This window comes from Gigantopelta aegis, chromosome 3 (genome assembly GCF_016097555.1).
Source record: "Gigantopelta aegis isolate Gae_Host chromosome 3, Gae_host_genome, whole genome shotgun sequence".
Lineage (NCBI taxonomy): Eukaryota > Metazoa > Mollusca > Gastropoda > Neomphalida > Peltospiridae > Gigantopelta > Gigantopelta aegis.
The window spans coordinates 52,013,263-52,040,726 of record NC_054701.1 but is presented as its reverse complement, the minus strand read 5'-3'; the positions used below and the strand labels follow the sequence as shown (position 1 = coordinate 52,040,726).

Below are 27,464 nucleotides of genomic sequence, written 5' to 3'. Positions count from 1 at the left end.
GGGTAGGTGTAAACCACTTGCACCGACCAGTGATCCATAACTGGTTCAACAAAGGCCATGGTTTGTGCTATCCTGTCTGTGGGAAGCGCAAATAAAAGATCTCTTGCTGCCTGTCGTAAAAAGAGTAGCCTATGTGGCAACAGCGGGTTTCCTCTAAAAACAGTGTCAGAAATACCATATGTTTGACGTCCAATAGCCGATGATAAGATTAAAAAATCAATGTGCTCTAGTGGCGTCATTAAATAAAAACAAACTTTACTTTACTTTCAAGTATTATAGCATTGCACTGTGAGATCACAAAGTTGCGAGAGTTTAGTGAATTAGGCCTCAGGTTAGTTATATGGCAATTGTTCATGTTGAAGTATAAATTGAACTAGATAATAACATTATATTCTAAATACCGATGATATTCAACACACACCCCCCCCCCCCCCCCCCACACAATTTTACTTAATTTGTGCCAAATGACTTTAAATGATCGTAACATGACAGGGTACATACTCTCTTTTTAAACCTTACCTTATATAACATTAAGCATGTGTTCCAATTTCTAACAAAACGTGCTTGAAATTTGTTTTGCCCAGTTGTTTAGAAAAAAAGATGGGATCTTTTTAAATTCCCAATAATAATATATGATGCATATTTTATTTCATTCTACACCAAAACCAAAGATTAAACAAAACATATATAAATTAATATTTCATATTTTTATTCAAAAGCATCTTTGGAACAATTAGTCAACTTAAAAATATCATTTGACTTTATTCAGATTGAGAAACAATCAATTTAGTGAGTACTCCTTTGTCTTTGGCTAGTGGCTGACAGAGGAAACAATTTCAACATACCATTAAAAACATACACATTCCCAGCTAACCCACAGGTTTATTTTCTATAACTGCTATACCAATGCAAATTATAATAGCCTGTCATTAAAAACCAGTTATCTACATACAGTATCTAGAAGCATGTATTGCACAAAATTAATATTGTAAAATAAATGCATTTTTCGTTCCAGATTTCCCAGTTGACATGCAAATTACCCTGACCAATTAGATACATTTAATAATCAAAAGTAAATTTTTAATAGCACTTTCTGGAAAAAACCCTAGACTTATAAATACATTTTTTTTCTTTTTAAATCTTGATTTTGACCCCAACAAAATGACACCCTAAATGTCAAAATGGCATTAGTATCTAACTTTACCATAAACCGTACTCTATATAGATCTCAATAAAGGTCAATTTAGTGTGGATACCTATCCTCACTATAAACCTTACCCTGCACAGATCTCAATAAAGGTCAATTTAGTGTGGATACCTATCCTCACTATAAACCTTACCCTGCACAGATCTCAATAAAGGTCAATTTAGCGTGGATACCTATCCTCACTATAAACCTTACCCTGCACAGATCTCGATAAAGGTCAATTTAGCGTGGATACCTATCCTCACTATAAACCTTACCCTGCACAGATCTCGATAAAGGTCAATTTAGCGTGGATACCTATCCTCACTATAAACCTTACCCTGCACAGATCTCAATAAAGGTCAATTTAGTGTGGATACCTATCCTCACTATAAACCTTACCCTGCACAGATCTCGATAAAGGTCAATTTAGCGTGGATACCTATCCTCACTATAAACCTTACCCTGCACAGATCTCGATAAAGGTCAATTTAGCGTGGATACCTATCCTCACTATAAACCTTACCCTGCACAGATCTCGATAAAGGTCAATTTAGCGTGGATACCTATCCTCACTATAAACCTTACCCTGCACAGATCTCGATAAAGGTCAATTTAGCGTGGATACCTATCCTCACTATAAACCTTACCCTGCACAGATCTCAATAAAGGTCAATTTAGTGTGGATACCTATCCTCACTATAAACCTTACCCTGCACAGATCTCAATAAAGGTCAATTTAGTGTGGATACCTATCCTCACTATAAACCTTACCCTGCACAGATCTCAATAAAGGTCAATTTAGCGTGGATACCTATCCTCACTATAAACCTTACCCTGCACAGATCTCGATAAAGGTCAATTTAGCGTGGATACCTATCCTCACTATAAACCTTACCCTGCACAGATCTCAATAAAGGTCAATTTAGTGTGGATACCTATCCTCACTATAAACCTTACCCTGCACAGATCTCAATAAAGGTCTAATTTAATGGATACCTATCCTCATGTAGCATATTTGTAAAAACCTACCCTGCATGAAATCTCAATAAACTTAATTTTCGCCTAAAGACCTATAAATGACCCTGCACAGATAACCTTCAATAAAGGTCAATTTTGCGTGAGTACCTACCCTCACTATAAACCTTACCCTGCACAGATCTCGATAATTTTGGCAAAGTGCTACCATTCATTTTTTAAAAGACATGTTTTAGACACATTGTTTTAATATCAAGATTTCCCCATAGTTTGCATGCACACTGTAATGATCTAATGTAATCATATCTTTGAAGAGTAAACCTTATGTAGCATATTTGTAAAAAGCCCTACCCTCAGTTATGAAACATCTAAAAACTTAATTTTCGCCAAAAGACCTTAAATGACCCCCAAAATAACCTTCAAAGGTCACTTTTGCGTGAGTACCTACCCTCACCATAAACCTTAAATTGTACAGACCTCAGTAAGCATTGGTACTCATTTCTAACAAACCATGTCCCAAAATGTGGATGTTAAATTATGGATCTGCCCCTGAAATTTCAACCAGGAAGCACCCCTACTACATGTGTAATGGATATATCTATAAACCAAAGTAATAATATGAACATTATTGATCAATATTATTGGAAAGAATTAAAAGAAACAAATTATTTGTGTCATTTACAGCATATTATATATTCAGAAACAATGGTCTTAAAAATGTAGGTCAAATTGACCAATTATGAAAATCCAGAAAATCAAAATGGAAAGTTTGAATATTAAGTGTCACAAAACACAGTTTTAAAGAGTTTAATCTCCCTTATAACTGAAATTTGGTGTCTGTCCTGTGGACTGTTGTTTTGGGGTAGCAGCAGATCGAACAAAAATTTACTTTGACATACCACTAAAAGTATGCAAATTCCCAATTAACGTAAAGGTTTAGACAAGTAAGAGTTGCAGATCTGAAATCTACACATTTTTTTTTACACAAAATCAATGTTCAAACCTTCCTGACTCTTCAACATAGATAAATCGACCTGGCTCCTGGACTAATAGGTCAGGTCTTATATCAGTTAGTTTTTGGTGTTTGCCTATAACCCATACTTCTTCGCAATCAAGGTTTGCATGGTTTTTATGATTTTCTTTGGTGTTGGCGCATACTGTAACAAACGATACCCAAACAAAACAACATGTTTTTAATCATATTTCTTATCATGCTAAAAAAATTTACTGACACCATTTTAATTGCATTAACATCTTACAATACTTCATCTCGTGGGAATTAAACATACAAAGGCACTGGAATTTAATGATACATGTAATCACATTCCTTGATATCATTTGTTTGCATTTCTGTTATTTCAAGTTTTGTTTTGAGACTGTTTATGAAGTTACAAGCACTCGCACAAACATATGCCACAAACGTTTAGTTTAGCGTTAGGGAGACTGGGGTTAACTAGGACAAAATGTACGTATATTTTTCACTATAAAATGATGACCAATAGAAATACAGGCACCAAACTATCGCGCAAGGTAAACAACACATTTTGGATTTCCTAAAAAATTCCATGGGTATATTTAATTACTTTCCCCATCTAGAGACAATCGGCCAGTTTAGCCACTATGCGAGGTTAACTAGGTAACTATCGGTGAAGAATGTGCATTGGCCTATAAGCTATAACTGAGATAGAAATGATATTTCTCCATTTATTTGTTGGCAACACAAACTATAGAAGTACATAAAAAATTAAAGTCATATCGCTGCAATGTTGACCTTGGGATTGGTGCTGCTTTTGCAATCGGACAAGGTGTCTGGCCAGCAAGAACCATCCGAACAGCCTCTTTTACGTGGTCCACATCTCTACCAAACATGGTAGTTCTCTGCCTGTTGCTTATAATAATTTATATTTTAAAATTTGGCATTTTGCTTTCAAATGTTTCTCATTCATAAAAGGAAATGCTAATATGTACAAACACAGGAAATCTATTCCATACTACACTTGTATCAGGACAGTTTCTTTTTATAGTCTGTGTCCTTTGCTTTCAGTGGTATATTTCCTGAAAAGGAAGTAAAAAACCCAACTTAGATTTATCACCTTATTCTTTAAAATACTTTTAACATTTTTAATAATAATAATAATAATAATAATACAATAATAAATACTTTATTTAATGAGGGTAACTCAACAAAAGCTAATCTTCCTTGAGGCCATCATGTAAAAACAATACAGATTAATGCTTGGCTCAGACTGTCAACTACATGCAAACAGTTGGCCAACTTTCTGCTGTCACGACTTCTATGACTGTCTAGTTGCTAGTCTGAGTGCTCTTAAGACTTCTACGACAGCTGTTGTATCCAATTTAAAAAATGAATTGGGTCCAACATTTGTTGCTAGTCTGAACGGGCATTACAACTCAATGCGACACCCATTTGTTAGTCTGAGCACATTCATAACTTGACTGGACCGTGGTAGAAGTCGCGACAACCTGAGTTGGCAGTCTGAGCCTAGCATTACAATACATACCTTTATGAACAAATAGAAATTACATACATGGCATTAAACATATATATATATATACACAGTCAAATCCGCTTATTTGGATGTGCCTCGTGCAACAAAAATATATTCAAATAAGCGGCATATTCAATAAACCGAAGGTACAGTTTCGACATACGATATACCCAATTAAGACCTCTTGTTGATTTATGCAAACCCTAATTACGATTCTCCCAATTTGGGCCTCATGACATGTGGAATTTTCGTCAGAAACCGGTAAGTATTTTGTGTTAATAAAATACCGATTCCAAGTTCCATATTGTGACTCTGTTGTCATTATCAAGTTTGTCTATAAACTTGATAAATACATGAGGCAACAGTTAATGCCGTTTGTACACCTAGAAGTAGAAGAGACTAAACATCTAATGACCCAGATAAAACCACCGGAAGCTCAATTAGACTGGCCACAGTCAAATAATTAAAAGGCCATTATTAACTTTTTGATAATTAAACGGCCATTATTAACTTCTTTGTACATTTGTAAATCAAGTGCAACAAGACCCCACCCCCACCACCCAATAAAAAATCTTGAATAAGTAGTCATTTCCATGTTCTGTATTTTACCAGGACGTCTATCTGACTATTATCTGTGCGCATTTGTAACCGATTTGACAGGTAAACTAGACTGGCCAAAGTCAAATATCCGAAATATACAATAATCCGACATCCAATTAAGTGGATTTGACTGTATATATATATATATTTATCATATAATATCTTACATTTTCAGTGCAATCAAAGTATGTGATATTTTTCAGATCACATACTTTAAGAATTTGATAATGTTGCAAATTAGATGTAAATTAGTCGAGGTCTCAGTACTAGGTTTACTGACATTTAAGCAAACGTACTTGGGTGACACTCCATGATTGATGTATGCATTCATAGTCATCAAATAAAAACATTTCAATGGCAATTTGACACTGAAAGCTGTTCAGCGTTCAGAAAACAAAAAACGTTAGGCATAATTTTGATGTAAGGACATCTAAAATGACATCATTCGAGTTTGATGTTATTTCCATTCAAAAATACACCGCGCCACATATTCTTAAGTCATTTGAATATTTAGTAATGGCGGACTGGAATTAAAGTTGCGTGTATAGTTTACAAAAACATGTTGTATTAAGCTTGAGCTTATATGATAGAGAGATTATTACCCTTGTGTATTTCGGTATCGTCAATATCATATATTAGGAATAAAAATAATGTATTATGCTCGCCAGAGGCTCGCATAATACAATTTTTATTCCTAATATATGATATTGACGATACCGAAAAACACTGGTAATAACCTCTATATATAAATCTACAAATGATGTTATTTTAACAAATATTGCTCGAGTCTGTATTTATAAACAGCAGTATTTGGCTATGATCAGATAGCTTTTAGCAATTGATTCCAAAGTACTGGTCCAGAGTAACAGAAAGCATTTTAAAATAAAGTCACTTTAGGTCTTGGAATAAATAAATTTTCATCCTCTATATTTCTAAGGTTGTAGGGACTGTTTTCTCCAACACGTATATATTAAGAAGTCTGAAAGATAGTTTGAGGCTTTATTGCATATACTTTTATAAATTTGTAAACATTTGTGATATTGGATTCTTGTTTCTATTGTCATCCATTTTAACTGTTTAAATAGTGGAGAAATAGGATCTGCATCTAATATCCTAGCAGCTCTCTTTTAAAGTTTTAGTAAACATTCTAATCCATCTGATTATAGTTTCCTCAAAGTACACAGCAGTAATCAATGACTGGTAAAATATATCCATTGTAGAAGTTGCTTTTGCATCTAAATTTAAATACCTAATGATTTTCGACAAAAGATACAGATGCTTAGAGATCAAGGAACACATGTTTAACCCGATTTGTCCATTTTCACAATCAGTGTGTTTCAGATGTTCTGAATTTATTATAAGATATATCATTGGGAGTTGTGACTTTTTGTCTTGTTACTATAGTCATATATTTGGTCTTCTTTGTTTATACCCCCGTCACACCATAGCTACGTTGCCACTGAGCTCCCGCTGCGACCAAAAAATGTGGAAAGCGCGGGCAAAACGTGTTGGGAACGTACTGGACGCTATCTAGAACGTGAGAGGGTCCCCATGAGCGCCAGACTTCCGTGCTTGTTTTGAGCAGGCTCAAAACAAACGCAGAGGTCTGGCTCTCTGGCCCAAAGCGCACTGGGAGCATAACGGGAACTACCTGAGCGCAATGCAATCTATCTGAGCGTGTCGACAGCGTAGCAAGACCGAGTTGGTATCGCCGTCTGCCCAATCTGCGACTGAAGTACGTCAGAAGTATGACTGCTGTGCGCTTGTTCACGCTTACACTGCGTCCACACGGGGCTGCCAGTGTGATTATGTTGCTCCTGATGCGTCCATGGCGTTCTTACGAAGCTTGCTGTAGGTTCAATGAGCGTTTACAGTGCGTTTATAGTGCGTTCTGACTTTGACATGCGATCTAGTCACGTGCGTACACACAAATGGCATAAATACAACCTCATCATCAGTGTCACCTCCTCTTCACCATGGCTGCAGACTGTCAGAAGTTGCTAATAATTGGACAACAGATAGCACATATCCAGCAACAACAGGCACATAATGATGTGGCTGCTCTGAACATCATCAGAAGAAGGCGAAGGAGGAGGGCAAGGCCAAGGAGATGCTGGGTCCGACCATGGCTAGGTGAGAGGAGAAGAAGTCAGTTTGGCCACTACGACCGCCTGATGCCCGAGTTAAGGCATGAAGATCCTGCATCCTACTTCAACTTCCTGAGAGTAGCACCAGAAATGTTTGATGAGCTCTTTGCCAGACTTGGTCCACGATGCACGAAGCAAGATACCAACTATAGGAAGGCTATCGAACCAGGGATGAAGACTGCAATGACTTTGCGCCATCTGGCATCTGGTGAGAAGTATTCCGGCCTGAAGTTTGACTTCAGAATTCCATCGAATACCATGTCTGTCATAGTAAAGGAAGTCTGCCAGGCCATTGTAGACGAGTACAAGGATGAAGTCATGAACTGTCCAACCACCCCTGCAGAATGGGCTCCCATTGCTGACCAGTTTGAATGTAGATGGAACGTCACTCATGCCTGTGGAGCCCTTGATGGGAAGCATGTCGCCTGCAGAAAGCCATCGAACAGTGGAAGCATTTATCACAACTATAAAGGCTTCTTTTCCATTGTTCTGATCGGTCTGGTAGACGTAGATTATAAGTTCCTCTGGATAGATGTTGGAGGCCATGGACACATGTCAGATGCACAGATCTACAATGAATCTGAGCTGAAGGAGTGCTTAGATGATGGGTCCATAGGTCTTCCTGTCCCAGCCCCACTACCAAATGACGACAGAAACACAAAATATTTCATTCTCGGAGATGATGCCTTTGGGCTGCGGACATATCTGATGAAGCCCTACTCACAGCGCCACTTGACCAAGGAGCAGAGGATCTTCAACTACAGGATATCCAGAGAGCGTCGCATAGTAGAGAATGCCTTCGGCATCCTGGCCCAGCGTTGGCAAGTTATCCTGGGCACCATGCAGCAGGAACCTGGCACCGTACGGCTCATTGTGGAGGCATGTGTCTGCCTCCATAACTTGATGCGAATGCGCTATCCTGCCCTTCAGAATGCTGCTTTGGATCAGGAGGATGCCAACCATAGTATCATCCCAGGTGCCTGGAGGGCTGTTGCCAACATGCACGAAATCGACCAAATGAGAGGGCCCAACCGTGTCAGCACTACCGCCAAGAAACAACGTGAATACCTGAAGCTGTACTTCAACTCAGCTGCAGGGTCTGTACCATGGCAGGACAGGATGATATAGAAAGACCCAAGTGTGTTTGTCAGTGCTTCAGAGACAGTGTGTTTGTGTACCAGAGACAGTTTATCAGTGCTTCATATTCATAGACGGTGTGTTTGTGTACCAGAGACAGTTTATCAGTGCTTCATATTCAGAGACAGTGGGTGACTTCAGAATTCAGTGTGTGTTAGGCGTTACGTGTCGTCCTATATTACTTTCATACAATTAAACTAAACATTGTGCCCCTTTAATAAGTTTCTCCTCGTCTGTGGACAGATTGGTCGTCTTCTTCACCTTCTTTGCCTTAAATGATGTTCTTCTGGAGGATACTGGAGATGATTTACATGAAGGCTGATCAGGAAGGTCAGACTGGGTGCTGGCTGCAGGGCTTGCAGACCTGGAAGGAGTCTAAGACTCAGGTGTGGGGGGTGGTTCAGGCTGTGAACACGACCTAGTCGACCCTCGACCCCTGCCTCGACCTCTCTGCACTGGAGCCTTGCTGCCCTTAGCCTTTGGCATGGTTATGTGAGAGATGATGCTTCTAATCGTAGCGGCTACAACTGGACTGATCTCCTGAGGTCGAGCTCGCTGTATTTATAGGCGGAGCGCGAGCGTGGTCCAAACGTAGGAGAACGTAGTGAGATCGTAGCAAAAGCGACTTGGTCGCAACGAGATCGCATAGAGCGTAGTGGGAGCGCGCCGTTAATCAAACTGGGAACGTATAGGATCGCAGTGAGAGCGCAGTAAGCAAGTCAAGAGTGTACTGTGTACTACCTGCCTAATACATTTCACACATTTCTGTCAGTTTTCCATGATCACTGCGCTTTTCATGAAAATTGCAATGCAGTGAGGTCGCCGTGGGCTCACACTCTGGTGTGATGAGGGTATTATGAAAAAAAAATTGGAAAACCATTTTTCTACACCATTCAGATCTTGATATAATTTATCTTGAATTTAAGTAACAGATTTCCCTGAATTGTTGAATCATCTGCATACATAAATGTGTTACAATGTTTATTGTATAATGGAAAATACACATGCAATTTATGTATAGTTTAAAGAAAAGAGGTCCTAATATTGTGCCCTGTGGAACACCATAAATAATGGACTTGGGTTTTGATGATGCCATTCCTATAGTGACTTGCTGTATTCTGTTACTTAAAGCGGCAGTATCCGGAATATTTTTATTATTTAAGCATATAGAACAGAAAATCCAATTACGTTTGGTGCATATATGACGCCGCACTCTGCATTGCTTTCACTACGCTGGCTTATCCAGGTCAAAAACAAAGCCAGTATTTTCAAAGTGGGACACTTTTGATGGGCTCATACCGATCTCGGTTTTCATTGGCTTATCACAAGTATAGAACTCCCCAACAAGAGATCACGTGAGATTTCACAATTTTTGAACAAATTTAACTGTCTTGATTGAGGGGTCGTCTCATTTCTCCAAAACATATTTATATCCATAGAGGTATGGTACAATGCCTTTCCAGGGGTCGGTGGGTGGGGGATTTGCCTTGAAATTTTGACAGTGGCCAGCTGTTGGCATACACGTTACATGTAAGGGGGTGTTACTAATTACGTAACGCTCTAGGGGTAGAGGAAGAGGGTACTGTGTTCGATTTACGTAACATTTTTCAAGACTATATGTTATTTTTATTCATTACTTAGACCTAAAAAGGTGTTTTTTGGAAATGTGTGGTCAGTCTAGGATCGATCCCCGTCGGCGGCAGCGTTCAAAATAAGGCTTGTCCGCTTGTCCGAGCCAAGTGAGATTTGGCACGGACAAGCAGAATATGGCTTGAACTTTTCAGTTGGACAAGTGAAAATTTTGGGCTGAAAAACATGTATTTTGCGATTTTGTTTGGTTTCCGTTATCATTTTTAAATGCAGGAAACGGTACTATTGACGTGCATCTTTTCTGCGCATTTCCGGTCGATTGGGATACCCCAGTCACGAAGTACGGAAATCCCAGCGAATATCAGGTCAATTTAGACAGCTGTTAGTGTACGACTCGAGTATCGTAAATATGGAAAGCTGGTTAGGTGTAACACCGAAACCAAAGGCAGGAGGCAGCATCAAAATCAGTGATGCAGTCCACGGCCGGACAAATGCTGTCCAAAATGAACAGGGCACTATTTGATCAATTAAAACTGAAATTTCGGATCGTCCATGCACTAGTGAAACACGCCAGACCGTTCACCGATTTTGTCTGGCAGTGCACCGTGGACGAAATTATTTGTGTAGTTTTATTCCAATGACCATGGAGGTTAACTGAGATAATAAAGGTAAGTACTGTGGACAAGTGAAAATTCAGGCGGACAAGTGAAAATTACACCAGACTTGTCCTGTGGACAAGTGAAAAAGTTTGCTTATTTCTATCACTGGGTGGGTATATAAAAGACCATGGTATGTGATATCCTGTCTGTGGGATGGTACATATAAACGATCCCTTGCTAAAAAAAAAAGTAGCGGGTTTCCAAGGCGCGTGTGCAGGGATTTCAGTGGGGTTGGGGTTATAGACTGTGTTGAGCGAAGTTTATATGGGCCATGCTCCCCCAAAAAATACATTTCAATTTTTTTTAAGCTTGGGCAAGTAAGGGTTTCGACCTCCAATACCCTCCCCCTGCACATGAACCCGATTCCTCTCTAAGATTATATGTCAAAATTACCAACAGCAGATGGATGGAAGGATAGGATATGTTTTATTTAACGATGCACTCAACATATTTTATTTACGGTTGTATGGGGTCGGATGATTATTAAATCAATATGCTTTATCTTTGATGTGGTTAAACACCTACCCCCCCCCCAACTTTACCCTTTCCAAACGAAATAATATTTATTTGAATTTGTCGATTTTAACACGTAAAATTAAGAAGTGAAAACGTTCATTGTCTACTTTAGTATATTTTATTTAAAAAATATATACATGATTAATGTGTTACTAGTATACAAACTAAACTTTGAAAGTTCTACTAACACTTTATAAAATATCAATTCTGAAATAGGAAGGTACGACTGTCGATAATACGTTGTCAAGATCAAACCGGTTTTAACTAAAGACTCTAGTGCCGTATCCTCAACCGAACGTTCTTCGTACAACGCAAGATTTCTCTTTTAAATTTTTGAGACGAACCCTACAATTTTAAATCGGCAAACGCACGTGTTAATTGAAACTGACAACAGGCTGTTGTTTGTGCTTTGCCGAGCTATATGATAGCACAGGTGACGAATCAAGCATATACGTTTGATATCTGTTCATAGCGAACACACACAACTTTTTTAAAAGTGCATTTGAGCTTGTATTTCACATTTGTACATGATGTTATAATATGGTAACCAGAGAATGTAACTTTAAATAAGAGTGGAACAAGTCAAGAGAATTCCCTTTGCAACCATAAATGTTTTAACTTTTGAGTCAGAATTGAATGGTCTACAACATCAAAAGCTTTTTTGAAATCAAGAAATATGACTCCATTTAGATTTCCTTCATTCATTTTGTGTAACCATTGATCAGTTATATCAATAAGTGCTGTTTGGCATGAGTGTTTTAGTCTAAACCCTTATTGGGAAGAATATAAAAAGTCAAATTTTGTTACGTAATCATAAAATTGCTTGGCGATGTGGGTTTTTTTTTAATTAGCTTGGACAGTGTTGGCAATACAGATGATATTGGCCTATAATTTGTAGCTTCAGTTTTGTCACCAGACTTGAAAATTGGGATAACTTTAGCATTTTAAAAACATTGTGGATAAATCGTTAAAAATAACTTTTGAAAAATAAGAAATTGACAAGGCACCTATTTGTGGCCCTAAGTTGTCATCTGCAGACGATTTATTGACGTTCAAGTGCTTAATCTCATTATAAAGCTTATTTATTTGTACAGGTGCTATCTTAAACTTTTCTGCATTAGGTTCCACTCTTTCGAGATTTGGCATATCACATCCAGAATTATTTCTCAAATTTTTAACACAAGAAGTAAAGAAGTCATTAAATTTGTTTGCAATGTGTTGCCCTATTGTCTGTTTTCTGCTCTGCTGAACATGAAACATATATGGATTAAGTTCATGGATACATTTCCATAACGATCTGGATCTCTAGTCATTTACAGCAGCAGAATAACAGTTTTGTTTGGCTTTGTCTGTAATTGGTTTAGTTTTGTTCCTCCACACCTTATATTCATCCCACATAGGGGAAAGAGTTTCACAGGTTCAGTCTAGAACTAATAGTAGGGGCATTCCAAATCAATCACTTTCAGGATGCACATCTCAGATTTTAATGAAATTTGGTACACTTATACCGGTAGAAGTCAATGAGAAAACCTCTGAAACAAAATTTAGACTGCAAACTCAATTAATTGTCGATTTAGAGGTTGTTGATTTTTGACCTTGTTAAGGATACCACCCATCTTTAAAAGATATTGCATGGGGGAATGAGAAAGGTAGAGGTTGTCGTACCTGCTACTGATTTTTAGACTGGGGTTGTCTCTATGAGATTACAATGCATGTTTTCTAACAGAAATAATCAATTCCAGATCCAGTTACAGTGCTTCAAATATAGTAATATTAAAACTACCTTATTAATGCCATTCAAATATTAAACAATGCCATTGTTATTTCTGGGGTTTTGGTCAAAACACTCATCTTTCAGCTAACATTAATTTTTTATTACATACCTATTCAATCTTACTATAGTGATAAAGGCCTTTTGAAGCCGTGTAATAAATGTATTCTGTATCACACATATGGGCAATGTGCACCGGAACTTTTAAATGGGGAATTCCCTTTTTCTTTTTACTGCAGTTAGTGCCTTTTATTTACTTACGTCATAGATGATTTACAAATGACGTCATATCGTATTTGAAACATTACACAAGGCTTCCACAGAGTATGATTCTTAATGTTAAATGAATCCATGAAAGGAGTTTTGATCATAGATTTAACAAAGTGTTGTTATGACGTTAAATTAAAAACCGTTTTTGTAAAACATAAAGAAGGTATGTAATAAATACAGAACTTCTCATACGTTGTTTTCGCTTCCTATTTATTGCACTCGTTTATTTTGCGAAAGAACATTCTATTTGACTGCTATGCGGTCTTGTGGCATATATTCTTGTGCAAAAATAAACTTGTGCAATAAATAGGAAGCGAAAACAACGTATGTAAAGTTCTGTATATATCCATCATATTTCAGTGAATAATATTTTATTAGATAACTATGAAAGAAAAAAACCCCAGGTGTGTGTGTGTAGTTAATTAGGTTCTTTGTGTATAGAAAATGCTTATACATTTAAGTAGCAAGCAGTTCTTTGTCAATTTGTAATGATGCATTGTAAATTGCAACTGTGATGTAACATGTTAACCCATCAGTCACTTGTTGGATTTTGCACTAGCTAATATAACTTTATTAAATAGTATACAGGGATGTGATACCCATTTGAAAAAGACCTGTGTGTACCATAACCTCAACATGGTGCAGAGGAGTATGTACTGTTTTCTTATTGCCCAAGATTATTGCCCATGTATCCTTAGCATGGCTGTCTGCTGGTTAACTGCAGCACCATGTCCCCTTGTTGGACTCTCTGAATCTGATGGGTGGGGCATGGTTGAAAAATTATCAAACTATATTAACATAGATAAAAACAAATCTACAACATTTGTTGGGATTCTGAAAAGAGTCTTCACCAAAATTATGGATGTTTTCATAAAATGCAAAGAAATCAAGGCGATTTCTTCAGATATTTGACCATGGTTCCTCATTATTAAATCTTCAAACAACGGAGCCTTGCAAAAATTGTCACCTTTTGCTGTTCAGAACGGATTCCAAAGTTTAGCTAGCGAGCTGATGAATGTCAAAAAGAATGGTTCTGTGTTGGTTCTAAATGTCTTCTCAAATCCAAACTTCTATACAAAGGTCATGATTCGATCAAAGAGTGAGTGAAGTTGAGATATATGTAAAAGATATTTCTTCTCAGGGTGTTTTATGTGTCAAACAGATACATAACCTCACTTTTAATAAATCTCTCCTTCCATAATTCATCAAGGCGGGGTAATTAAAAAATACCCATTGTACCATTTATTCTAAACCCCTTGAAGTGTTTAAAATGCCAAAAGTATGGACACTGTCAGAACACTTGCTATGGCAAGATGACATATTCATGCTACAGGCAGTTTATCAAGAGTGCAAGACATTTCATACTGATATATCATCTATCAACTGCAAAAGAAATTACTTTGCATACTCTCGGGAGTGCCCATGGCATGTATTATTCTGTCTGTTGGATGGTGCATATAAAAGATCCCTTGCTACTAATTGAAAAAGTACACCGGCTATTGGTTATCAAAGAAAGGTACATACATGAAGAATTGAAGATCAACATCAGTATAAAAATTAAAAAGCAGAAAACATCATACAGATTACCCTACCCTATTCACCAGAGTGTTATCAGACTATCTTTTTACTTTGTAAAAGCTAATTATAGCTTTTTGTGAACTATCTGGTGTTGGGGTGTAGGGGGGCAATACGCAAAACATTACCAAACTGTAAAATTAAAATATTTTTGGTCATTATGCAACTTTCATAAAGCTCTTTAAAAAAATTCACAATGTAAGAAATCTCATACAAGGCCCCACTCTCCTCCATTCACTTACCTGGTGGTGCAACAAAGTAGTCTTCAATAGTTTTGGAAGCATTTTGCAAAATTTGGTTTTTGCAATTTCCTTCTGTAACTTCATCATTTCTTAAATATAATTCTCTAAAAAAAAAAAATGTTAAACAGAACAATACACTATGTGCTGACAAATTAAAAAATCATTTTCCATAATTCTACTAGTAGGTATTATTAAGAATATTTAGATAGGTAACAATTCATTAAAGCATTACATTTCGTTTTTAAGAAGACAAAACACAGCTTATTGATTGACACAATTTCATGGGGATGGTTTTATAATAAGCACCGATACTAGTCAATATACTGGGGATAGTTTCATGCTCCTGGGTCACTCACTATGTTCATCCACACCATTCATAAATGAGGATACATTCTAGTGGTTAAAATGGGACAAGCACAATAGATGCATTTTCAGTGATATACAAGTCACAGTTTCTGAATCATTGGTATGTAAAAAGACACTCTCAAAATGCAAGTTTCTCCTAAAAGTTTTTTTCAGATGGACCCAACAAATGAAGTGTTTATATGCGTAACCTGTCAACAAAAAACATTTGTTTTGGTATGGCTGAATTTTCTAGTGCTTTCTGAGACCAATGGTAATTGTTAATTCCAAAGGTAAACCTAATTTATGTGTTTTATATATTAACAATAGTTTTGATGATGGTTTTGCATGTTTTGTCTATTACTGCTATATTGCCAGATGAAACAATTTGGTAATAACTTTAACGTTGCTGTGATGCAATCAAGAAATACTGACATACTGAGTGAAATGGTACTCTAAAATATATATGAAAGCAAGGTTAGTTAGGTACTTTAATACTTTAAGTCATTGTTTTACTTAAGATGAAACAAAATTGGTACAAATCCAGTGCATCAATGATTGTATTTGCATCTCAGTTCTGCGTTATGTTGTCAGTAATTTGCAAGGCAACTTGTCATTGGCTGAAGTAAGAATAGCTCCGAACTTACATATACATACTGAAAGGTAGTGTATTCCAAGATGTGTAATAGCTGCTAGTCAGACATGACAAGCAGTTTGTGGCAGTCTGTTATGATGTTTGTTCAGCCTTTTTGTTAATGTATAATGATTTCTTACACGTAATCTTTTGTGTCTCATGGACTAATTTAATAAGTAACAGAATACAGTGGAAAACAATCAAAGATAAATGAATAATAGAGTGACTTTCAACAAAATGTGTTCAATTTATGCTTTGAATAACAGTTTTATGTCGTAAAAAACCCCAAACATTTCTCTCATATTTTATATAAATTATATTAAGATGATTTAAATTTACTGTGTACGAAGCCAAAACGAATGTGCAGCAAGCATCGGTCGTTGACCTTAAACATAATAATTATTAATAATGCAATTTTCTATTACAGAGTATCTGGATCAAATACAACCATGTTTGAGGAAGGAAGAAAGGAAATGTTTTATTTAACGACACATTCAACACATTTTATTTTACGGATATATGGCATCAGACATATGGTTAAGGACAACACAGATGTATAGAAAGGAAACCCGCTGTCGCCACTTCATGGGCAACTCTTTTCAATTAGCAGCAAGGGATCACAATGTTTGAGATGATAATGTATGCATGGCCTTTTTTATTTTATATCCACTCGGACAACAAAAAAAAAAAGAGTTGGTTTTTTTCAAACAGAACTAAATTAATTGTGCATTTTTTTTGTCCTGGTTCTTGAAATCAGACAGAAATAGGCAAAACATTTTTTTTTTTAGAAGTTTTATTATTATGTATGGTGCTCATTATCAAAATGTTTGTTTTTAAAAAAAAAAAAAATTCTGTATGAATTCTGTTATTTAAAAAACATTTTTTACTGAAATTATAGGGCTACTAATTACTGCACAGCTCACAGTTCATCGTTTTATTATTAAGTTAACCTTTATGTGTTTTTGACAAATGTCATGACATAGCTAAAAATTATTTATTTTTTTATACAATTTGTGTAAACATGGGTCAATATATAAATAAAACAACAATGTCCATTTGCTCATGGAATTTAAAATTATATTTTGTTGATTAGTTTATCTTAATACACTTTATATTGGAGTATTATTATGATGCATATACATTAAGAGATCCATTGCTGCTAATCAAAAAGAGTAGCCCATTATCTGTGTAGTCATTAACCATATGTTCATGTATAAAAAAATATGTGGTGTGTCCTAAAAACATTGGTCTTTCTTCTAGTTGGAGATTCATTTTGTATGTGTAGGATAAAAAAAATGTCCACAAACAGATGTTATTCTTCACTAAGGGTGACTATTTTTGCCATTTTATTTAAATCTTTACCAATGTTTTCATTTTGCACATAATGTTTGTTTTTTTAAATTGTTATTTCCAAAACATATGTCCTTTTTTAAACATTGAGCCAAATGGGAATTTTTGACAAAACCCCACTTATTTTTGCTGGTAGAAGGTTTAGCTAGTTTTTAGCATACCAAAGCCCATCTACCTGTTTTCTAGAACTGTGTCGAGTGGTGCCACTCCCTCAGTGTCCACATTGTACAGCTGGTTGGCTGACTGGATGGCGGCTGTCAAACATTTAATTCCTGCATCACTGCTAAATTCAACAAGAGAAAGTCGCTCCAACTGATCAACTAACAACTTGTCGATTTTTGGAACCTGAAAGAAAATATAATACTAAACTCTTCTTACAAAACAATCAATATTGAACCCAAACAAAACATGTTATATGTTCTCAAGACATCAGTCAAACATTTTAAAAATGAAAATTAAAAATCTCAAGACTTCCTCTGAACAAGAAATGTAATTCTTTTGAATATTTCTATCATCAACTATTAAGATCCAGCAACTGGAAATATTTAACTGCTTGGTATATTTTAGGTTGTACGAAATCAAATCCCATAGGCGACAATGTTACCATATGTGGTTAAAAACACTATATGCAATATATCAACCAAACTATGACCAATAAATATCAGTAACAGATTCATTGGCTATTGGATTTCAAACATTTGGTAATTCTGACATATAGTCTTAGAGAGAAAACCCGCTACATTTTTCCATTAGTAGCAAGGGATCTTTTATATGCACCATCCAACAGACAGGATAGCACATACCATGGCCTTTGATATACCAGTCATGGTGCACTGGCTGGAATGAGAAATAGCCCAATGGGCCAACAGATGGGGATTGATCTTAAACTGACTGTGCATTGAGCAAGTGCTTTACCACTGGGATAAGTTCCCATATATCAGTACTACAACCCTTCCCTCAAAGTATAAATTAAAGAAAGCGGAACTTTTCATGGCTCATTATTGATATAACTGATTTTTTACAACACCTCAATTTTTTTTCACAAAATAGGGTACTATCAGAGACTTTTCGACAGGTGTGTTAGTGCATTATACACAATTCCGGTTTCTAAATTTGCATTGTCGTAACGCACCGATCGGTATATTCACTCTATTATTCCCCACCTAATTATGAGCATATATGTGACTGAAGCATAGAATGGCTAAAAATTAAAGTAAATAATAAAAATCTACTAAATTCTGCAGTTTGTGGTAAAAAAAAAATAAGAACAGAAGGAAAAAAAAGAAGAAACCATTAAATGTGTACATATTTGACTGATAATACTTGAGTGTTTGCAATAATAAAAAACCAGTAACAGCATTTAATCAAGTTTTAATTTGTAAAACACCACATTCCATTCTTCGCTGTTTACGTCCGTGTTCTATTCAATGTTTGTTATCGTGATTTAACATGAAGATATACGTGTTTAAAAAAAAAAACCCCACAAAACCCCCCCCACAAAACAAACAAAATTATTAAAGTTATGGTAACACAAATACATATACATGTATATACACATACACATACATACATACATGCATGTACATAAATATGACTTTTCACCGGATATGACATTTATGGTTTCGGTAGATCTATATATTTCATTGCTATGTATATAATAAACATATATATATACACACACACACACACGTATATATAATGTAAAATCGAAAATTAAAAAAATTTATACACATGTATGTGTATACACAAAATAAAAACAAAAAATCAATAACATACATATATTTACAGAAATAAATATTAAATTTTCAAACGATAAAAAATAAATAGGAAATTTAAAATATTAAATATACTGGGGTTTTTTGTTCATTTTCTTTCTCTTTTTTACATATAAGTACAGAAATAAATATTAAATTTTCAAATAATAAAAAATAAATAGGAAATTTAAAATATTAAATACACTGTTTTTTTGTTATTAATTTTCTTTTTCTTTTTTTATATGTAAGTAGAAATATAGCAATGCTTTTTCATGCACATTTACATGAAATTAGAAATGATAATGGTATTGTTTCGCAATATTTATAATATTTTAAAGTAAATAATTTAATTTGTGTGTACAAAATGACATAATCTGATAGGAATTCCGATTTCACTGAGCCTGTTTTAACATACCAGTAAATGTATTTGACATACCGGTAGCTAAATATTCAACTTTTCAGTACTTATATTAAGAAAAGTCCACTGTAAACTATCTTAATCATGGTTATTTACCAAGAAAAGTCATGACTTTCCATGATTTCCACTGATAATGAAATTAACAGCAACTGCTTTAGACATTATACTTTTTCTCTCTCCAAAGGCTGTAAAAGTAATAAATTATAAATTAAATAAACGGAATACTGGTATTTCACAAATGTGGATTTCTAAAATCAGATGCAGCAATAAATAATTATGACTCACTTAACAGTTTTCTTCTTCAAATACCTGTACAAGTGTACTCTATGTATACAAGTACACTTATCGTTTATTAATAGTTTAAAGTGAATATAGGTACAACACCAATTAACTTATCACTAATTACATTAATTTCAAGAGATGCATTACATGCAGTATTCACACATGGCTTGTTTCATGTTCGATATATGATCACAGAAGTTTACTTGCTTAGCATGTACATGTATTTGATAAGTACATAAACAATAACTATCTGGTATTTACATTTTCAGTCAAAAAGTGTGGGGATTTTCAAAGCCAACCTAGAATTTATCATAATGTAGTCAACAGTATTGTAACTGTTATATGGCTTAACAGTCACTGCAGAATAAAATGTTTGGTTTTTGCTACATTTGTCCAAAATAGTCAAGGTAGGCAAAAAAAAGAGAGACCCCCCCCCCCCCCCCAAAAAAAAAACCCCAACCAAACCCCCCCAAAAAACAAGCATTTATTTTAAAAAGTAATAAACTGAACAAATATTAAAATTTCTAGTTTCTGGATATTTATGTAAATAAATTCTAGATTATAATTGGGAAAGTATTTTATTGTTATGGTCAAAATGTTTGGGGGTCAGTAGCAAAAACCAAACAGTTTGTTCTGTTATATCCCTCTAGTATTTAATCAAATCTCGCACTGCAAAACAAGCTCTGCAGTATCTTTAGAATAACTAACAATGAAAAGAAAATGAATATTTTTATTACATCTCAGCACATTTTAAATTTGGTGTTAAACATCCATTTCAGAAAAACAGCCTTCATAATTTTGGCCCATGGTCATTTGGACATTTGGCATAGATAATGAATCACTGAGAAGATAAACCCATGGCCACCACACAGGCTACTCCTACCAATTACTTTAATTTCAGCATTTTCACTTTCATTTGAGTTACATGTATTTGTTTACACCACCATCACAGCATTCTTTGATAGTATTTTTAACAGTAATTTCAGATATGCTTAGTATATTTTTAAAAAAAGCATCCTACATGTACATACATATTACATCTTACAAAACAGATACCCATTGCAACTAGTAGGCCTCCTGTAGACAGATTAACAAAGGAATAATCAAATAGAGTTTAACAAATGAAGAAAAGAAAATTTTATTCTGCCTTGTGCCTAAAAAAAAATGTGTTTCTGGGAACAGCCAGTCTAAATTTTTTTAAAACTACACTTGTACTCTTTTTAACCTAAAATAAAAAAAATTAAAATAGGGAAAAATAATTAGGAAAAGCCTTTTTTTTTTTTTAAGGTAGGATCGGTTTCAAGAAACACATTTTTTTTACGCCTTAATGGGCACACCACATCTTCACTCTTCTGTCTATATTGTATGTATGTCTTGAAAAAAAAAAATCTTCTTCTTCAAATGGTGTATTAGGGGCTGCGGAAGAGGTGTGGGCTGATAGGGCCACAGACTCCTCTTTTTTCCTGTTACTGTGCTCAAAAGGCCGGAAATGCCATAGGTCCTATGTTAACATCTGAAATTTAAACTTATTCCGGGTGAGCATGCCTCTGAACCCCCACTAACAGGTTCGGGCCCTCAAATACATGTTTTCTCTCTCTCTGTCTCTGTCTCTGTCTCACACACACACACACCACAACTTTTGAACTGACAGCACACTACTAGTACCCCCACCCCCACTTTCAAATACACTCCGCTGGCCCTGTACATAATTTAAAAAAAGTGTGTTGTTTCTAAAACACTTTTTCTTTTAGTTTTGTGAAATTATTGATTAAAAATAAATAAATAAATAATCGACAACAAACATGATCAATACCATGGGGGGAGGGGGGGGGGGGAGACGACGAACCCACCAAAACCCTCCCTCTCACCAAAAACAGTGAACAAAACACACAAATAAACACATGTCCATATAACATACATAAAAGGAAGAAAATATAATATTTCAACTAGATTTTATTCAAATAATATATAAATAATAATTTTTTAAAAATCCACACACCAAGAATGGATATAGGTTTTTGGCAACGTCTCGTTCTCCAGCGATTCACTGTTTATTTTTGTTGTATTTTGTCATATAATAGATCCGTTATGCAGTCTTTAGCCATTCTTTGTGCAATGCCTCAACGTCTGAAAAAATATGACCACTTTTCCTGTTCATACAGTGGTGGACAAAGTAATTTTATGCGACCAGTTGCTTCAAATCACACGACCTAACAGCTGTTTAAAGCGAGACTATAGTGTGTATAACAACGACAACCTCTATGGGGGACAAGGCTACTTGACATAATGGTACTAGATGAAATAAAATTGCATACATATATTGCCCAAGTGAAAATAATTTTTTGGACAACAAACACTATCACATTTATTACAAAGTGCTATTAACTGCCCTATCAAAAGTTCACTGCACTTCAAACTTTGACCCAGCCGAAACTGAGAGTGAGATTTGTCATTGCATGTTTGTTTTTCAAGTGGGTATTTGTACTTTATTGCAGTAACTATATAAAACCTCTCCGAATAATGTGTAGATGAAGACGCAGGTAGGTGACAAATCAAACTACTCAAAATGTCAAGAACAGGAAAATGGCACGTACTAGATAACCAGTGAAATGTTGCACCCATGAGCATTATTAAGTGTGTCCACTGATTTTCATGTATAACCTAAATATGTAAGGAAGTTTTATCATTTACAAATGAATGGGATAAGATACAAATGTAGATGTTGGGCTTCTTCAAAGTACGAAGTACGAGCTCAGTTTTTGCAACACTCAGATTAAATGGGGGTATGTGTCTATGTGTACGCAGTGTGCACATGCATGCGCGGATACTTGCATGTGTGGTGATGGTGGTGTGTGTGTGTCTGTGTCTGTGTGGGTGATCAAGCTCCACAATAATGAAAATCTGTACCTTTCCCAGATACTGGATGGTACATGGAATATAAAAAATCATCTGCATTAAACTCATTCTAATTACTGTAAAAAGTGGATCCACAGGCTTTATTAGCGTCCATTTGGATATGGTAAACCATTTAGTGATGCTTACAGTTCTTCAGTTTGTTTAGCTATACTGACATTGTGAAGGCACCATGCAGTGTCTTGTCTGATCAAATAAAAGGTCATGTTACATAATAACATTGGTTGTGGTTAGATCTACAGTAGGGATCTTACTTTAGTTACTTATATAACAAGGTGAAGTGCGGAGGGGCTGTTCAACAATTACACAATGCTCTCCTAGGGGAGGGATACCATGGGATACATTAGATAACGTTATGGGTGTGTGTGTAATTGTTAAACTGCCCCGAACATACTAAAGTGCTACACTCCAAAACCATTTTAAGTTAAAACTTACATCTACTGCACAAATAAAGCCTAATAAATGTTCTTAAATACATTATCAAAATGTGTACCTATACCTATTATCTAACACGAATATCAAGACGACCCTCAAGAGAAATGATACCCAATATAAGGTAGCCCTGTGAGACAGGTGGCTGCTTAATAGAGAATAACTAGTTAATGAAGCTTGATATCGGCTTTATTCTATGAAGGTAAGAATGGGAAATTTCCCATTCATCCTGAACAGGATAAAGCCGATATCAACCGTCATTAACTGGTTATTATCTTTATCCTGCAACCCAACAAATTTTGGAGTGGATAAGTATTTTATCACTGTTTTAACAAACTTGCATTCGAACACAAGCTGTCAGCCAAGTTGTGGCCTGAATCAAGACTAGTTACTGTACTTGTACATTTCACTGTTTGAGACACAAGCTGACAGCCAGAATCACATCGATTCGCGCCAGATATCACTTTTGAATATTCTTCCTGTTGTTGTTCATTGATAGCGCTGTAATTATTTACTGACTGTATATTCTTGTGTCCTGTTATTTGAATGATATCTGTGGGTGGAAAAGTAGTTCCCTTTGTACGTGATGTCAAAAGTCATAACATGCTAGTATACTGTTATGACTTTGCTTTAACAGGTCATCACAACAGGCCAGTAGGAACACTGGTTGCAGGATAAAAAGGATTTCACAGTGCATGGATGTAGCAAATACTAAACCATGTACTGAAGAGCCATATTCTTACCTTTGGAATTTTTTCTGGATCTATTGTTTCCCATGTAGGTGAAGATGGAACCTAACAAAAAAAAACAAAAAAACAATACTCTGTATATATTACATGTACTGTACATATACATTTTTGATTAAGTTGTATACCAACGTATTTAATTACATGTAGGTCTCCAAGCACCTTAGCAACGGATCCCTATTGTAATCGTTAGGAGTTATTTTTATTTTTCTATATTATTCTGACAAGTCTGTGAATCAGGAAATAAACACTTATTCCAGCATGCACACTGGTAATGGGCATGCTTTATGTGGTGCTCCACTGCAACCTGAGACTGTAAAATGTTCTCCAGAATACAAGATTTCTGGACAAACAGTTGTTTTCTGGAATCATTGACTCTACCAAGTTCACGGTTTTGCACTTTTGTTATTTCCATCCATTTGTCATATGCACTAGTTAGCTTTTCAAATGATTCAATGACTTTGCAGCATACATTCTGGGCTGACAATGCATTTCTTCTTTTATATACCCACAAATAAAGATGCTGTGTCACATGGAAGAGTGGCAGATTTCCTTGCGCCAAAGGCAGCAACTATATCAACTACCATCGACAGTTCATCGAGCTTTATGTTATTGTTCTTACTGCCACCACCATATCAGAACAAACATTCTTGAGATATAATACTTTCCAAATCATTGACCCCCCCCAACCCCATTTAAAAAAACGCTCCATGGGCCTGTGACTATACATGTATATATTGTAGTAATAGTCATATTTTTAATGTAAAACTCTATTGATTTTACACCCTTAGATTATGTTTTCAAAGTTTAGCGCCCTTACTGGCTTCCATACAAAAATGATCAATGTGTGACCTCATATTTTTACTGACGTCACTCACCTGTAAGTAAAAATAAATATGCACATGCAAACAACACTTTGATATATACTCAGTGTCACTATTATAGGGTCGCTCATATTGTTAGTACTAAACATGTTAACGATGCCCATTCAACACTAATTATGAGGCGTGGGACGTAGCCCAATGGTAAAGCACTCGCTCGATGCATGGTCGGTCTGGGATTGATCCCCGTTGGTGGGACCATTGGGCTATTTCTCGTTCCAGCTAGTGCACCACGACTGGTATAACTAATTTGGACTTTCGATTTACATAGCTGCTAGCCCGAGTACTCTGACTGTAAGAGAGCTAGACGGACATTTGGACATAAATACGCTCTCATTACAGTCGGAGACCAAGCTATGTATTTTTTTGGCAATTCCCAACAACCAAAAAGTTGGCAAAGATTTCCGCTCTAATATCACAATCCTATGTTTGACGTTAAATACTTTTACATCGATCATTTTCGAGTTAATTGATTTAAAAAATCAACTTATTAATCACTAATACACACACTACAGAAAGAAACCTGACAGCACCCACATTCAGCTAAGCTTCGCAAACTCTGGACAGCAGAATTCTAAGTTCGCCGACCTATATCGTGACGTTGTGTCACATGATCGCCCACTCAGCCATTCCGTCTACTAGGCGGAATCGCCCAGTGGGCGATTACGTGATCTACGTCACGAAATAGATCACCGAGCTTTGTAATTCTTGCGACGGAGTGTCACGAAGCGTAGCTGAATGTGGGTGCTGTCGGATTTCTTTCTGTACTATGTGTATTAGTGATTAATATGTGGATTTTTTTAAATCAGTTAACTCGAAAATGATCGATGTAAAGGTATTTGACGTCAAGCATAGGATTGTTGTGGTATTAAGTGGAAATCTTTGACCTTTTTGGTTGTCGGGAATTGCCAAAAAAATACATAGCTTGGCCTCCGACTGTAATTGATGTCCAAATGTTCCCGCTAGCTCTCTTACAGTCAGAGTACTCAGGCTACATAGCTGCTAGCCCGAGTACTCTGACTGTAAGAGAGCTAGACGGACATTTGGACATAAACACGCTCTCATTACAGTCAGAGACCAACCTATGTATTTTTTGGGCAATTCCTGACTACCAAACGGTAGGCAACGAATCCCGCTCTAATACCACAACAATCCTATGTTTGACGTCAAATACCTTTACATCAATCATTTTCGAGTTAAGTGATACAAAAAAATCCACACATTAATCACTAATACACATACTACAGAAAGAAACCCGACAGCACCCACATTCAGCTATGCTTCGTGACACTCCGTCGCAACAATTACAAAGCTCGGCGATCTATTTCGAGACTGGGCGATTCCGCCTTGTGCAGCAGTTACAGGGGTCGTCTCATAAGAGGAGGCAGTACGTAGCACATACTTCTGCCGTATCCTGTCGATAACACCCCAAATGTATCCTTCAAATTCAAAATGGAATCAATAATGTGTAATTGTTTTGGTTTAATGACGTAATGAAATCCAAATTCATCCAAAACGGCATTAGCCAACTCTTCCATGTTGTAACTTCGCTTGCTATGAGACGGACCCTGTAACTGCTGCACAAGGCGGAATCGCCCAGTGCGCGATCACGTGGTCTACGTCTCGAAATAGATCGCCGAGCTTTGCAATTGTTGTGACGGAGTGTCACGAAGCGTAGCTGAATGTGGGTGCTGTCGGGTTTCTTTCTGTAGTAAGTGTATTAGTGATTAATATGTGGATTTTTTTGTATCACTTAACTCGAAAATGATTGATGTAAAGGTATTTGACGTCAAACATAGGATTGTTGTGGTATTAGAGCGGGACTCGTTGCCTACCATTTGGTAGTCAGGAATTGCCAAAAAAAGATATAGGTTGGTCTCTGACTGTATGAGAGCGTGTTTATGTCCAAATGTCCGTCTAGCTCTCTTACAGTCAGAGTACTCGGGCTACATAGCTTCATGATAGCATTAGCACCTGTCTAGTCACAGCTCTCATTTTACGTTATTAATAAACAATATGTCTGTCCGTGATCAAACGTTGCCAGTTTCATAAATTTTCTTTTTCTTATTGGTATTCAAAAATTAACACTTCAAACCCCAAACTGGTATGGGGCGAAATGGCATGGGAGCAAACTGACTGGGGCGAACAAGTTTGGTGGCGAAACGTCAGGCACCACGAAATTGACCACATAAGAAACCCCATTAAATGTCAACAGTGAAAATTAATTTATATGCAAACATATACCTTTGAAAAAAAAGAACGCATACTAGCATGACCTCGCAATGATGACATTCGACAACATATTGCATTTAACATCATGACATTAAATCATCTGCTGCACTTGACGGCAAGAGTATCAGTTAAACAACAGCGCAGTAATACATACATTACAAACATTTTCGCAGTTATATGTTTAACGAATCCCCGTACCAAGTGTGTTATTACTACATATTGTAATTTAGTAAGGGATTCATTTTAAAGTATTATATGTTTCGAAATTGTATCGGGAGTAACATTTGCCCTATTTTTTA

General features: G+C 36.1%; 1 protein-coding gene across 1 annotated transcript; it reads right to left on the bottom strand.

Moving 5' to 3' along the window:
* Positions 1-3,854: 3,854 nt before the first annotated feature.
* Positions 3,855-27,313, bottom strand: LOC121368216 (glutamyl-tRNA(Gln) amidotransferase subunit C, mitochondrial-like). Its single transcript, XM_041492850.1, has 5 exons — positions 27,178-27,313; positions 24,050-24,100; positions 17,683-17,852; positions 15,182-15,285; positions 3,855-4,219 (listed from the first exon to the last, which is right to left on the bottom strand). Exons 1-5 carry the CDS (start codon positions 27,250-27,252, stop codon positions 4,167-4,169), a joined length of 453 nt encoding a protein of 150 aa, XP_041348784.1. The 5' UTR covers positions 27,253-27,313; the 3' UTR covers positions 3,855-4,166.
* Between the last annotated feature and the right edge of the window lie 151 nt (positions 27,314-27,464).

Excerpts from the sequence above, each read along its gene's own strand:
- LOC121368216 (XM_041492850.1), bottom strand. The coding sequence starts at position 27,252 with ATGATGTTAAATGCAATATGTTGTCGAATGTCATCATTGCGAGGTCAT. Across the intron at positions 24,101-27,177 it reads TGCGTTCTTTTTTTTCAAAG|GTTCCATCTTCACCTACATG; the intron begins GTATATGTTTGC and ends TTTTTTTGTTAG. Across the intron at positions 15,286-17,682 it reads GACACAGTTCTAGAAAACAG|AGAATTATATTTAAGAAATG; the intron begins GTAGATGGGCTT and ends TTTTTTTTTTAG.